Consider the following 16,147-nt stretch of genomic DNA (forward strand, 5'->3'; position numbering starts at 1 on the left):
TGAGAAAGAAGACCAGAGTAAATATTCAATAAATGTGGGAATTCCCTTTAAATCTCTAGCAGGTAGAGGCAAAACTTCAAATTAACAAACAACCTTAATATCTAACAATGCTGAAACAGAAACAGAACATAATGGAAAGAAAAATACTGTACACTAATTTGTTGCATAACCTTGGCGTTGATCCAAATTTTTTTCATACAAACAATGGGGAAAGGCAAGATTTACCAATTTGTCCATCACTCTAGAACAGCAACCTCGTTGTCAACCCTCCAGTAATTTGCATCGTTGAACTCCTTCACACCAGGACTGCCTTCTTCAGAATTTTCCTTTTCTGGAACTTTTGAGACTACGTTTCTTTTCAGTGGTCCTGCTTCCCCAACTACCCCTTCTTTGAGAGCCTGGTCCATTGCCTTCTCAGTACCTTCTAATTCTACACCTACAAATTCCACATCCTCTTCAAATAGTGAGGGTACCGCTACAGATGTTGGACTGGAGTCACTGCTCCCATTGATTGAATCGCTAGTAGTTGGTGACCCATTTGAAGGTATGGATTCCCCATTTGAAGGAGAACTCAGATTAGGACTACCTTCTTGAGGCTTAATAGGCAAATTACTACCAGACTCGTCATTATCCAGAAAGGGGTTCATACTTGAACCAGCATCTTGCATTTCGGATGGTTCACCCCATCCAACCCAATCAGGTAAAGGTCTATCTCCAAACAAGTCCTCATTGTCTGGTGCCTCAAACCTGAAAAATCCCATATCATGTGAAGGACTTGTCTTCTCACTTTCAATGTTTAGAGTGCCCCCATTCAAGGAATCACTGCCAGTTAATCCACTAAAGAAGTCTGTGCTTGAGCTAGATGTACCATTCACAGTATTTTTGCTGTCCACCAATTCTTCATCCTCTCCGACCACTACCTCATCATCACTACTGTTGCTACCACCATTTGCAGCTGCATTCAATTTTATCTCATCCATCATCTCAGAGGATGATGTACCCCCAGGTGCATCACCAATTCTGTTGTCTTGGAATGCAAACCAGTTGGAGTTTGTAAACAGATTACTGCATAAAACAAATGCATAAACATTCAATGATCAATTAAATAGAAAACACGGGCATCCAAAGCTAGGCTCACAATTTAGGTAACTGTCTACCAAAGGAGGGGGGATAAAAACAAGGGCAATACACTTCAACTGGGTTTTGCCGTAGGGTGAAGAGCCAGCAATTACATGCAGTGTCTAAATATCAAAAATACTAAAAACAGAATTCAACACAACCAAGTAAATCCAGCAACAAGCAGGGGCAAAACATATATGGGTTTATAAATGAAACTTCGGCATAAATTTTGCCCGTGTATAAGATGAAAGAAAAAAAAAATATATGTCTTTTCATTTTGTAAACCTGAAGACACTTGAGTTTTGGTTTTCTGCTCCATGGTGTGACTTGTGTCTGCCTCCATATGTTATTCTCTTCCATCATATTTTAAAACTAGAACCGTGGCGGAGGTTAGGTGAATGAAATGAGTAGAGTAAGGAGGCTAGGTAGCATTTAGGATTTTAGACTTGTGGCATAGTTAATTTGAATATTATGCTTATTAGATATACTGTTTTAAGGGCATAGCAAGTGAGTTATTTATGGTATGCAGGTTATTTTGCACAAAAGTATCAGGCTCAATAGAGATCACATTCTGCCTAATATGGTTGCCAGCTAAAGACAAAATAAATACTCACCTCCCTTGATCATCACCAAGTCTCAGGGAAGATATGACTACTTCAGCAGAATCATCGTCAAAGTAGACATCCTGCATTTGACAAACAGAAAAGTTTACTGTCAAATTAGTTAACAAAGAGTGCAAGATTACTATATTATAGGCCCTGTTATTCTAGATCATGTGGGAATTATAAGGGCCAGAAGAGGGATTTGGGTTGTGAAAGCTTTGCCACTTAAGGGAGGGATAAGCAAGGAAGAAGACATCCAGTAATTGAATGAATATATGGGGGCCTTTGTGTAGGGAGTTCAGTATAACCTCAGTTCTGAAGTGTTTGATTTTCCTGTGTGCATGAATGATGAACCTGTGATTCTGATCTTTGTAACAAGGGTTTCTCCCTAATTTCTGTCATAAAATACCTAGTTTCCTATAGCAATAAGTGTTGATTGATTACTCTGTAAAGCTACAAAAGTAAAGCAACTAATGCCCAAAATAATAAAACTACAGGGCACAAAACACCACAATTTTACTTATGGATGACGGCCACAATGAGAGTTGAGACAATCACCAAATTTCCAAATGAGACAAAACATTTGAAACGGCAAAAGTGGTTCTCAAAATCACTGAAACTAATCTAACAAAATAACTTCAGTTACAATACAATCAACTATTACCTCATCATCTCGATCAAGACCACCATGTTCCTGTAACAAAGATCATTGCATTAATCCACCATTTAGGTAGAGCAGTGTCCAAGACAAAAGACATAAATGGGAAACTAAGAAAAAGGGAGTGGGGAGACAGATGTTTGAGAATAAAGATACACAAGGCACATGCATGCACAGAGGGTAAGAAGCAACCAACAACTACAAACCTCTTCATTATCGTCATTTCCATAAATTTTGTATCTAAAAGCCTGGCTCAAATTATTTGCTAAAGCTGCAACATCATAGTCTCTGTCATGAAGGTCTTCATCATCACTATCCCTCATCCTATCTTGTAATGAAGTTGGACGTCTGCACTTAACAAGGAGAAATAAGAAATCAAGCAAAATGATAAAGGATTCACAACATTCACTCCCCTATATTTTTAATTTAATACACAAAATTGTGCCCACCCAACCCTTATTGCTTGAGATAACCTCGCTTGTTGTCTCAAGACTAGCCGTTTAAGGCATGGCCTTGCCACTTTTATTTATATTGCTAAAACCAACCAAAATTTACATCACCAACAAAGACTTTATGCTGAAGAAAGACATTGATCCTCCCAGTGACGCTTCAGCTAAGAATTTAGAGCTAGATAATTGAAATTAGAGCTTACCCACAAGCCCAACGGTGAACATTCTCGACCACATTACGCTGCTGAAGAACTGTAGCTTGCCACTCATTCCACTCGCTATTCTCCTACAGAGATGTTAAAGAAGTTTAAAGAGCATTCATGCCAACTCAAAATTTAAGATGCAAGTTCAACCTCATCGTTCAAGGCACGGGAGAACTATTCAACAGAGAGGACAAGGAAGTCCAACAAGAACACAAAATAATGGTAATGTTTCAGAAGAAAAGATTTTGCTCTGGGATCGAAGCCTCAACACTGTTGATGCCATTTTTGTTTAAACAATTATTTAAAGTGAACTAGGCACATCAAGGACTCATTCATATCCTCCATGCAAAAAGCATTTTTACAGAAGACAGTTAATAAGCATCTGCCATGAGTTTTTAAGCAAAGCTGTCATGGATTTAATTCAAAGCATAAATTATAGATCTCGGATATTTATACAGGTTGGAAAAGATTTATATACTACATACTAAGAAAACCATGAATCTTGTCGAACTTTGAGAAAGGCTTCTCAACACATCTTAATCAGTGGTCTAGTAACATTAGAGAAGGGTTCTTGTACTAGTAAACATTAGAAATAGTTTATCTATATCGGGTCAGCCTGTTTTGGTTCTGTTTTAGACTCTTATAAGTCTCATTTGGAACCATCTACATGGCCACCCAACCAGCTGTAGTACCCCTGGTACTCTGTTATATATAATATCTATCTTTGCTTATCAAAAAAAAAAAAAAAAACCATGAATCTTGTCTCTAGAAGTAAATACAAAGCTAACCTGGAGACATGCCAGAATGTGGCTTTGGTTACGAGCCAAGTGGACAAGTTTATTGAAAATTCGAGTAATATGTCCAATGTTTCCTACACGTGTTCCCCGTTTTCCAGCAGCAGGTACTGTGTGCTGCAAAATCAAACAAATTTAGTTTAAAAAGTTCTCATAGACTTAACAGCATATGGAGACTATGTATACAGTGAATATGAGAATATGAGATACCCCACTTGAACTTGTGCGATGCATCTTTGTTTTCATTTTTTATTCAAAAAAGCATGAAGAAAATCAGGATAACTGAACACACCATCAAAAGTTTCCTAATTCAACTATGTTTCTTTCCATCCTAGGTTGAGAGTTATAAATTAGTGGCTCAAAAATATAGACAGCGAAAAGCTAATAACCAACCAAATTTCCCATCTATCAGTTTGAAGCATACATTTACCTGACTGCTTTCCACTGAAAGAATACAATGTTTATCTGCCTGGAGAAACCTTCCAACTAAATCACAATCTCGAAGAAGATGATCAATGATGGCATTAGATTTGCTCTCCAGGCATGATGATATGATGCTTTCTACATGATGGTGTAATGAGTTGTTGTATGGATACCTGTATTAATGCAGAATATGTCAAGAGAAGAGGAGAAATATTGATGCAGATTTCATCAAGGTTTCTCTAGATATCTACAACTCTGGAAAATTGAAAATTGAAATTGCTTACTCAAAGAAAAGATCAATGACTCGTCGAATGGTTCCTGAGTTGGCCAATTCTTTTTCTGCCACTTCATTTCCAGTTTTTAGAAGTACTGCAATAAATTCCACGATCTGAAATAAATTGCAAATTTGTCAGAGAATGAAAATGAATTCAAAAATGGCATCAGCACTCTATCTTTGTTCAGGAATATGAATGTTTGAAGTACACAATGAAGGTTATCAATGGAACAAAATTCTATATCAACTGACTAACCATAACCTGGTTCTGGAGGGAACAGCCATACACAACAAATTAATCAAAAGTAAAAATCATAACCTTTAATCGATGCTTGCCAAGCGGAGGTCTCAATTCACCATATGTTGTAGGCAGTACCTTATTATCAGATGACACATCCAAAAGCACAAGGAATTCACCTGTAGACAAGTGCAATTTTACTTATCATGTGATAGAGCTGCTTGAACAAAATGTGCCAGGTTTTATCACAAATAGAAGAAAAGTGTTGCCATATCATTCTTCAAGCCTCTAATTTAGGAATAATCAGAAGATGCAAAAAAACATGGCACATAATAACTACTACAGCCACCACCACCACCACCCAACGAAAAACTTGAAATGACTGAAGGGTACAACATCTTTAACAAATAGTACTTTGATGGCAATTGATGTCTAAACAAATTTGGAAGAAAAAGACTAGACAGAAAAGGGATATCAAAAAGAAAATCAAAAAATTAATTATTCATTAAAAAATAGAACCCAAACCACATTTACAACCCATTTTATTGGCAAGGCTCCACCAAGCTCCAGAATATCCTGATACTGCTTAAAAGCATGCTCCCAACTCCCTAGTGATCATGATTTTACCAGGACATGGAAGGGTAAATAGTAATTATAATTTTGTAACAAAAGTGGAAATCATAACATAGAAGTCTTAAATTAAATGAGAATCATAAAATGCCACCCAGCCCCCACAAAAAAAAAAACTACAAATATATATTTCCCTTTTCTTGTGGGATTCTCTTTACATACCTCCTGTAGACTAGGGTTCACCTTTTGGTAGTTTTCTTTAAAATCTTATTTTCATCAAAATGATCATACATCTCATATTTTAAAAAAAAAACTACAACCTTTTCACTATTATTGTCTTATGTCATATTACGTTCCATATCATTATATACATGCAATATAACTAAATAAAAAAAGAAATCCTATTATCAAGCATATAAACTGTTCCATTCATGGGGATAAAACAAACCATACTTACCAAGTTTAGGTAACATTGCACCAATAGTATCGGGGTTTACAGGAATTGGTGGCTCATACATGTTTTGACTTCGGAATGAATGAAAAAGTGGAGATGAAATAGCTGATTTTTTGGGATCCAACAAAGAAATACACACTGAAAGAGAGTTGACAAGGCTAGACATTGATTGTGAATCTTCCAATGCATAACCCAAAATTTTTGCAACAAAACTGCAAAGTAACAATTTTAATAATCAATTTACAGGCATATATTTATTAAAAATAAAATAAAGCCTTGCAACACAAAACCTTGGACTTGAAAGCTTAATAGCTAGAGTAGATGATGCAACTCGAGTTATGGTACACAAAGTTTCAGCTACATTGGCATGAACTTCAGGAGGACTCTGGTTAAATAACAAAAAAGCCACAGCTGTCAGATTATTTATAAATATAACAAAAGACAACAAGGAGGCAAAGAACCAACAAAATTCAAGCACTCAAGTACAACCAAATTGGGATCTTTTAGTTTCCCAAAGAGATTTTTTTTTCATTGATATCTCCAAGATGCAAAAGATGTATTTTATGTGACCCTATAACGACAAACTCAAAACACCACAATCCAGATTGAGTTGTAACAGCATTCCTAACAAAATTGTGTTGTCAAGTCCAAAAATTCTTTCAGCTAGCCAAATCATGGACTCACACTTGTAGAAGCAGCCTAAATTCAAGAGTAAGGCTTCATATAAGTTCAATGAACAAGGCTTGAATAACTTTAACACCGGGCAAGTGTAGAATGGCTATGTGAGGTAGGTCAAAGAATATCCCATGGATCATCTACAAATAAATGAATAAACTAGCATCCGACAAAACATGTAAACTTTCTTAAGTTTGGTATCAGCAAGGTGTATATGCAACAAACAGCTAATCAGCAACATCTGACTGAAAGACTATAAACACGGAATGTAAATGTTGCACTTACAGATGGACTTAATTTATCGACAATCATCTCAAGCAGGTTGCTCTCAGCCAACCATTGCATCACATCTATAAAATTGGGATATACATGGTCATCAGCACCTACTAATCGAACCAAAACCTGTGCAAAGAACAAAATTTAGGACCCCTTCTAGCACGTCATATTAGCAAGATCTCAATAATATTATAACTACTAGATAGATAGATGTTTACCTCCATAATGGATGTAATGCCTATCAAATCTACCAGTTGACGAAAAACATGCTGATGGGCCTGCAGAAATTATGCTGAAGAATGAATGAAAGATGATATCACAAGGAGAATAGGATATCACAAATTCTTAGTTGTAAAATAGACTACAAACTGCTTCAAAGAGAGATGCTAAGAACAAAAGGAATAAGTTTTATATCAGGTAGTACTTTGTTGTCTCCTAAAAATTGTATAAAATCATATTAGAAAAAAAAAATTCTACTATGCATGTGTCTGGATTGGATAGATTTTAGATACAGTAATCTGATTCATAGGAAAAACATTATTGGTGTTCTATTTAAATGTGTTAGGTAATTTGAATTTATAACCAAAGCTAACGAATTATTTCTCATTTAACTTTTGTTCCCGCATTTTATCCTCAACAATTGATTAATTTATTTAACTTAAAAACAAAACCAACTACTGCAAATAACCCTACCCATTTTTTTGTAATTTTATATAAAAAAACTGATTATTTTAGACAATCCAATTATCCAAATGAAATAATCTTAAAACCACTTTTCACCTAACATATCCAAACATAAAACTTATTTCATAAGATCAATTATAAAAATAATCAATTATAGAAGTAATTTCTAAAAATAATCCAATTCAAACACACGCTATAAAAGCGCATTGGTTTACTTACTTGAACATAATTCATAAGTGGTACTGTCTTTCGTATCATTAGGCAAATGACAACCTGCAAAATTTAACAGAAATTATCTTAGACTTACAGTAAGTGGTTTTAATACAACCATACAAATAATGTCAACTAAGTGTCACAAACTAAAAATTCCAACATTATGGAGCATATACCTTACTAAAGTACCCAGCCAGTAAGGTACTATGAGAACGATCAGGCTCCAAAAAGGAGAATAATAAGTTCATGAGCTGCAATAACAAGAAAGGTAAGTAGAAAATAATACACTCAAAGCATTACTATAGGACTTCAAACAAAAATCAAACTATGTAATGAAAATGAAGTATACTACAAACCTCTTCTTCATCCACCAAGGTCTTCAAAATTACATCAATTTCACATGTAAAGATCTCACAGGAAATGAAGGGAAACCTAAATCATAGACAAATGATCAGATGATAAAAGTGAAACAAGAAAGTTGAAACAAATTTTCAGTTACAACTACATACTTGAAGACCCGTTTGTTTTCATCATCCTCCAGTGGTTCTTCTATGATGTAGCGTAGCAATTGCTCAACCTGAGCTCTATCCCTCAGACTGAAAATAAAAAAACAGGACAATAGCAAATAATTATAAATAACTTTTTAGTTGAATCACCATTGCATATCCAATTTCAACCTGTGCTTCTATGCAATAATACTTGCACTGAACACTGAAGATAAAAATGGTAAAAAAAAATACACAAAAAGCCAACAATAACAACCAAGCCTTAATTCCCGCAAGGTAGGGACAACTACATGGATCAATCAATCTATTGAACTTTTGTCAAAAACCAAAAATACACACAAGAACAGGGGGGAAATAGTCATGGGCAGGAAAAGTAGAAGTCCATTATTTGAAATTGATTACGAACATACAAGTTGATGAGACGACTGTTTAAGGCCTTGCATTCTTGGATTATTTCCTCTTCATCTAGAAGTTCTTCTAAAGTGAAGTTCTCCTTGTCCAATATTACCTCCACCTGCAGAGAAACAAGACTTTCAGCCTCTTGAGAGAGTTTGAACATAAAACCAACACACAATTTTAAAATTCTTCCCACTCAATTATAAGGACTCCAATTACAAATTTTCGCACTAAACAATCATCGTTACAGAGAAGGTAAAAGAAACAAGATAATTTCGAATAAGCAAGCCAAGTTTTCGCAAATTTGCCTATGAATTCAAATCTGCAGGCGGGTTTTCTTTCTTTATTTTTCATACAATTTGCAGTAATTTGAAGTGAGTTTGCATTCAAACTCAGTAAGGCTCAAGGACTTTTCATTGCTCAGTAAAATTACAGACATAAACATTAAAATTAAAATGGAAATTACGAAATGGCAAGTGGGAAGAACAATTACTAGATTGGCAATTAACCAGCGCTAAATTAAATGTGCATTTGAAAGGGGAAATTAAAACTAAGTGATGCTATAATAGTTAATTAGAGAGAGAGAGAGAGAGAGCGAAAAGGAAGAGAATGAAGCGGAGTATGAATTGAGAATAAGAGAACTCACGGGAGAGGAGGAAGAGATAGAGGCGAGCTTCCAGAACATGAGGGAGAAGAAGGTGAGTGTGGATCTGTGAGGCAATTGGGGAATGAATCTAGGCGCGGAACATCGAGGAAGCTGAAAACCCTAATTTGGAGATCGAAAAGGTTCGAGCGAGGCGGTGAAGATCGATAGAATAGAATAGAAGGAGAGAGAGAGAGAGATATAAGAGAAACAATCGTAGCTACGGTACGGAAATGGAAGAAGATGGGAAGGGAAGGGTGAAGAGAAGGGGCGCTCGGTGGTTCTACTCAGAAATCAGAATTGCCACAAATAACATCACATGGACGCATTCATTTTTATTTTATTTTGAGATGTATGTATATGATATTCTATTCTACATTTACCTACGTATGCATATACATGTATTTTACTCATTCCCATTTTCACCACTGTCATTTTATTAAAAAAAATCATTATTTCTAATTTTGTGTGTAAAACATTGTAGACTAGGATCAATGTAGAAATATTTAATATTTATATATCAAGTTTCTTAATATAGTTTAAAAAAAAATTCGTGAGAGAAACAAGACAAGGAACACAGAAGTTTTTGCTGACAAGGTGATCTGTGATTCACGAAGCTCTCGTGAGCTGTTTAAGAAAGTTTATCAACGTAAAGGAAAAACTAAGCAACAAGCCTTGTTTTTTATGGAATCTGTGGCATTTAACTAATTACTAATACTGAGCTTCAAGCAATTTATCATGAAGGCATTCGAAACCTTGATTGAATGTGATTCTGATTCTACTATGGCGCTTCAATTCATTGCATCTGGTGTGGTTCCAACACATCCTTATTACTTGATTGTTCAAAAAATTCGATTTGCTCACACGTTGCTAGAAGCTAATAGTTGTGCAGACTCCCTTGCAAAGAAGGACACTAAATTTCTCATATTGAAAGATGCTCCGTCCAACCTCAATACTTCTCTAATGGCGGATGCTCTTGCTGTTTTCTTCACCCGGAATAGATAGTTCTGTTGTCTCTTTTGTCTTATTTTCTTCTATATAAAAAAATGAAAATAATAATAATAATATAGTGGGGTTTTTTTACACAAAATAAGAAATATACTCTCTTAAAAGAAATATTCTTATTCATCTATCATTTTCAAAGTTAAAGATAACAATTTATTTTATTTTCAATTATACCATTGCTTATAAGCTAACTCTTATGTAATTTACACATTTATATGGAAAAAAATGAAAAATAAAATCTTAATTAATTTTTAATTATATCCTTACATCAACAACAATATCAATAATAATAGTGTTAATGATAATAATAATATTGGTGATGGTGGTATTCATCAAAGAGTTAGTGGTGACCAAAGTATTGATAATGAAAAAGGGTATTATCATCGAAAAGAATAATGTATTTTTTAAAATTAAAAATTAAATTTACAAATCTTTTTTTAGTTTTGAAAAATAATGTAAATATACTTTTGAAAGTGAGTTAAAAACTATTCCAATTATTTTTTAAAATTACATTTGAAAATTAAAAATGAAAAACTTACAATCATTTCAAATAAATCCTAAGGTTTTAGATTCAAATCTTTTAAATGAAAAAAATATGATTAAAAGATAAATTCTTAATTAGTAAAATTCAACAACATGACATATATCTTAATTATCATTGGGCACGTGATTGATTGGGATGAAATTATTTTAACTTAATTCAAATTATAGATGTATAATTGTGTTAAATGTTGAAAAGAAAAGAAAAATTTTATCACCCTCTATAATTTTACTCTATTAAAATATGGTTATTTTCAGGGGCGTAGAAAAAAAAAATATCCTAATCTCATTTTTAAAATATCAAATTGAATCCATATTAGTGGGAAGCAAATGGATAATGATTAATGAAGTCCCCCGCAGCACTAACAACAGGAATGCACAATTGTCCAAACCTAACCCGCAACATGATTTTTATCTCTCAGTCAACCTTGGAGACACGTGTCACGTGATGCATAGAGAGACCCTTCTTACTATGCTTTTGGTGACAGTCACGTGCGGGGAGCTTAACCAACTCCCATTGGTAGTCATGCATGGATGGAACATAGGTACATACATACATACATGCATCCATATTCCATCATCCTGTTATCAATTATCAAATTCAAATAAAAAGTGCTCTCCTAAAACAGGACGTTATCATTAATCATTAATGTTTTCATATTCAATAACATATAAATACAATTTATTTTTAAAAAAAAAGTGCCAATGAATGGACCAAGGAAAGGAAGCACAAAGAAATGTGAGAAGGGTTGGGAGAGCACGTGCTTTCCTCTTTGTTTTGAATCCAAAGAAAAGAAAGCACATAGGTTTCCTTTTTGCAGTATTTTTCTTTTTTTTTTTTATTTGTTTCCCCAATTCTCAAGGCTTAGCGGGAAATATGATTTTAACTTCATTCGGAGAAACAAAGTCCATGAAAGTATGTAATAAAAAAAAAGTCCATGAAAGTAGAGTGAGTGTTTGCTTTTCTTAGTTAGGTAAATTTTAATTTTAATAAAATTATTTTAAATCATTAAAGACAAGTACTTTACATATCTTAATTATTTTCAATTACAATTTATATTTTAAAATGTATGTATAATATACAAAACAAACACGTCACAAGTGGTTCCTTGATTTTTCCTTTAGACTGACTCATTGAAAAGCTTTGTTTCCTTCGTATACAATTCTCATAAACACTCAGTGACGTACTCATGTAGATATAAATGGCAAAGGTTCTCAAAAGCATAATTTTCTTCATGCAGCATAGAGGAAATCAAACAAAGGAAACAAGTCTAAATGCAAACTTTCATGTAATATTTTTAGGCTTAAATATGTTGGAAATGTCTTAAATATATTCGAATTTCTTAATTGATCACTTGAAATTTTTTTCCTCTCATTGGGTCCCTTTCAAAAGTTTTGTGTGAGACCTTTGTCGTCCAAAACGTGATAACGTGTTCGTTAATTGGACACGTCGACAATACACGTGTGGAGTCACGTCATAGGTATCAATGACATGATGTGTCACTTGAATTTTTTTATTTTTATATTTAATTTTTTAAAAAATAACTCACACCTATTTTTGTTTTTTTTTCCTTCCTTCTTCCCCACTTCTATTTTTTCCTCGTTCTTCCTCCTTCTCCGGTGATCCCAAAACCTTGAACACCACCTTCGTCCAAGCTAACCCCTCCTTTGTGAAAGCCAACCCCAACCACTCAATAACAACAATTTGAAACCCAAACACTACACAATCCAAATCGAAAATTCAACACCACCACCACCAACAAGATTTGTGCATGTAATTCCCACATGCCAAACCGCACTCAACCCAAACTTGAACCTGCATCTTTGGAGCTCGATCCAACGCCTCTGTCCATGGGTTCGCCTAGCACTAGTGGCGACACTCCACTGAAGTGTTCAAGGACCTGACAGTGGCACTCGAGTTAGCAATGGAAGCCGCTGTGAAAAGACAGATTTGAAGATCACAAAATGGTTTGGGTTGCATGGTGGTTTGGTGAAGGTCATATGGGTAACGCAAGGGTGAGTGAGGCGACATTGATGGTAGATTGGCATGGCAGATCTGGGTGGTGTTGTTGTTTGGATCTTGGCTGCGTAGAGTTTTAATGATGCATCGGGTGAAGGTTGTTTAGGTGATGGACTAATGCCAAGAGGGAAAAGAGAGGATTCGATGGAAATTGAGTTTGGATTTGGGAAGAGGTGACGGAGAATTCACACATGGAGAGGCAAAGGGGGAAGAAGCAATGTGCGAAGAACCAACCTAGGATAGGAGAAGAGGGGAGGACAGTGCCAATGGAGTCGTGGAAGGAAGGGGAGGTGAGGAAGCCACTGAGGGTGGTAGAGGAGGAAGAGGTGTCGTCGTCGTCAATGGTGTAGTTCATGTGTTTGGACGTCTGACGTGGCTTCATATGTGTATCGTTGTCATGTCCAACTAACAGACACATAATCACATTTTAGACGAAGACTAATAACATAGATCTCTCACAAAACTTTTGAAGTTTAAGGGACCCAACGAGAAGCAAAAAAATTTCTAAAATTAATTACAAAATTCTGATATATTTAAGGAATCTCCAATATATTTAAGTCTTTTTTTTACTTTAATTTACTTTGAGTTTCTCACCGGCGTCTAATGAGTAAATAGTTTTTATCAATATAAATAAGTTTAATTAAGAAAATTTGTTGGAAATATATTTTCTTACACACTTTTTAATACACCATATATTATTTGTTAATTTTTTTAGGACTTATCAAACAGAACAAATAAGAATGAGCTCAATATGAAATTAAACCAAAAATATAAAAAATGTTAACTAACATGTATTTTGTTAACGTCACATTTTATGATACATAATAAATATTTTTTAAGCACGTAAAATTATTTAAAAGTATAAAGTATGTTTCCATTTTGTCTTGAAATCAATGGAAATATGTTTCCTTCAAGGGTATTTTTATTTAAATCTTTTTTTTTTATTTTTGATTTGCAATTTTGTTCTCTCTCTTTTATTTTAATTTTTTTATTTTAGAAAATTCATAATTTTAATTCAATCCTCACTTTTGCATACATTTATTTTTATATTTAATTAATTAAATTAGTTTTTAATTGCTAAATGTTAATTTGTACCTCATTACAACTGACACATCATTTGTCAACTGTTAAGTTAAACGGTTAACATATGCAACATCGAGAATTATATCAAAATTGGGGATTGAAATTGCAAAAAAAATATGTGGGAGCCAAAAATCGTAAATCAGGAATGCAATGAGGACCCAAATTAAACAAAAACAGAGAATATACTTAGCAAAACAGGAGGTGCGTTTACTGGTTGGTAATCTAAGTCCAGCCTGATGGACCGGCCCAAACAGCCCACAATTTGCTCCCCTTTTTTTTTTGTTGGAACTTAACTTTAACTTGATGTGTAACTCGAAATTCTACATGTTATCCAAATTTTCTGTTTTTTCTTTCTGTGTGTGTGAGAAAGAATGGCTTCTGTTATATTATAGGTCAGAATCAAAACTAAAGAAGGAATAAATTAATTCCAGTATAATTTTATCTAGATATGAATTGAGGGAAGGAAAATTCTGTGTTGGTTTAGGTTTATTTAGTGAACTTTGCTTGTGATAACTTGTTATTTAATTTGTTATTACAAGAAAATCTAAAACTACTTTTGTGCAGAAGTTCCATGAACTTGCTTGCTTTTGCCAAACAGTGTTTACTTATTGTTTTTGTCCTATGATTTAGAGTCTTAGAGAGACAATTGACTTGTGTAAATTAATTTTTAATTTTTAGGTCCCTGTACTTTTTGAAAAAAATTAAAATGGTTTCTGATAGTTTTCTATGGAACTTTATTCACAAAAGCTGTTTTATTCATTATTTTATATAATGTTATATAATGAGAAAGCTATTGAGGTTTATGAGATTCCTGGCTAGTGGCAATTGAACTGCTACTATATGTTTTTAACAAGCCTAATAAAAAAAACTCATTATGTTTATATCTAATGTTGCATTTTTTAGAGATGAGTCAACTAAAGTTAAAAGCTCTTGTCATGAGTCAACTAATGTTGGGTTTTATAGACTGTAGATTCTGAGATTTCTAACCAGAATTCTTCTTCTTCTCTTCACTAAATTATTATTATTGCTGGGCAAACTGAGTATTTTAAGATGCATGTATGTATATTTAAAGAATCTTAGATTTTGAATATAAATTAAGTTCTTGCTATCATGTGCAGTCTTTGCTTGCAGCTTATTACAACTTATGTTTGCCTCCCTGCTTCACTCAGCATATAGTTTTCATCTAGCTATTACTTGTAGTAATATTAATCTCATGGATGAAAAAGCCAAGAAAAAAAGGTCTAAAAGATTGGTGAAGAACTGAAGATGATGACCAAGGCAAGCAGATGATGGTGAAGAAGAAATCAGGTGAAGAAAGCCAGCATGAGAATTACAATGAATATAAAAGCGATGAAGATGAAACTTTAATGCTACTTAACGCTGCTTGTTGGATTTTGGTCTATTAGTCTTGCTAATTCCATTGTGAACTTCATTCGGTGAGAAATAAAATCTTTTGGGGGCATATTTGTTGACTCAAATAATGATTGGTGGTTACTAATAGTTATCTCCATTTGTTTTTTACAAAGTAGGTTATTCTTATACATGATAGAAGTTGAGCACATTCTTAGCTAATTGTGCAGAATGTAGATATTTTACTGCAAATTTATTGAATTAGACTATGATGTAAGCTCTCTTTGAAATTCTTTTTTGTAGTTTGACTTAGTTTGCTTTCTTGAAATGAAATGTGATCACATTTTGTTGTTGAAAGACATGTAAGGTGTAATGTTGAATTTCACATGAGACAAGGTCATATCAGTAGTATACTCAAAGTTTGTGTGCCGGATCTAAATCAAATCCAATGTTGCTTCAGTTTCCTCAAATTGATCTCAAAATTTATCAACTGGTTTGATTAGTGATCAAAATTGAATGGGAAAATTGGAAATGGAAAGTAAAAATTAGCTTTAGATACTGTACTGCTTAAGTAGATAATTGTAGTTGTCATAAGCTTAATCTTTCAATTCATTTTGACTCTTTGCAGAGCAGTTATCATCACATTCCGCTTTTTTCTTTTATAAACATTTTATGTTTTTCAAACTTGGACAGATAAGATGATATTTACAACATCAATTTTTAGCAGCATAGTTCTTATTGACGTAGTATTTTGTATCAAATGTTTGACAAATTATTCTTTAAAAGCATTTTTTCCTCACCCTTGAACTTGGTCTATCTAAGGAAAAACTTCTTCATCCTCTATTAGAGGGAACTGTGGCTTCTCACAGGGAAGGTGTTGGTGATGAAGAGAAAGATGCAACTCATGGGTATGTTACTTCTGAAGCAAGTCCTTTTCCTCCTTTGTAATTGTTGTCTGATTTCTTTGTATGA

The 16,147-nt window shown here is 33.9% G+C and overlaps 1 protein-coding gene across 1 annotated transcript; it reads right to left on the bottom strand.

Moving 5' to 3' along the window:
* On the bottom strand, positions 1-9,659 carry LOC100805409 (serine/threonine-protein phosphatase 6 regulatory subunit 3). Its single transcript, XM_014764048.3, has 19 exons — positions 9,181-9,659; positions 8,549-8,652; positions 8,142-8,228; positions 7,989-8,064; positions 7,809-7,883; positions 7,639-7,692; positions 6,954-7,013; positions 6,745-6,861; positions 6,075-6,169; positions 5,788-5,996; positions 4,842-4,939; positions 4,533-4,636; positions 4,256-4,421; positions 3,820-3,942; positions 3,032-3,114; positions 2,586-2,727; positions 2,386-2,415; positions 1,734-1,804; positions 1-1,065 (listed from the first exon to the last, which is right to left on the bottom strand). The coding sequence occupies exons 1-19, from the start codon at positions 9,217-9,219 to the stop codon at positions 237-239; spliced, it is 2,562 nt and encodes an 853-aa protein (XP_014619534.1). The 5' UTR covers positions 9,220-9,659; the 3' UTR covers positions 1-236.
* Between the last annotated feature and the right edge of the window lie 6,488 nt (positions 9,660-16,147).

This window comes from Glycine max, chromosome 11 (assembly GCF_000004515.6).
Source record: "Glycine max cultivar Williams 82 chromosome 11, Glycine_max_v4.0, whole genome shotgun sequence".
NCBI classification, from domain to species: Eukaryota; Viridiplantae; Streptophyta; class Magnoliopsida; order Fabales; family Fabaceae; genus Glycine; species Glycine max.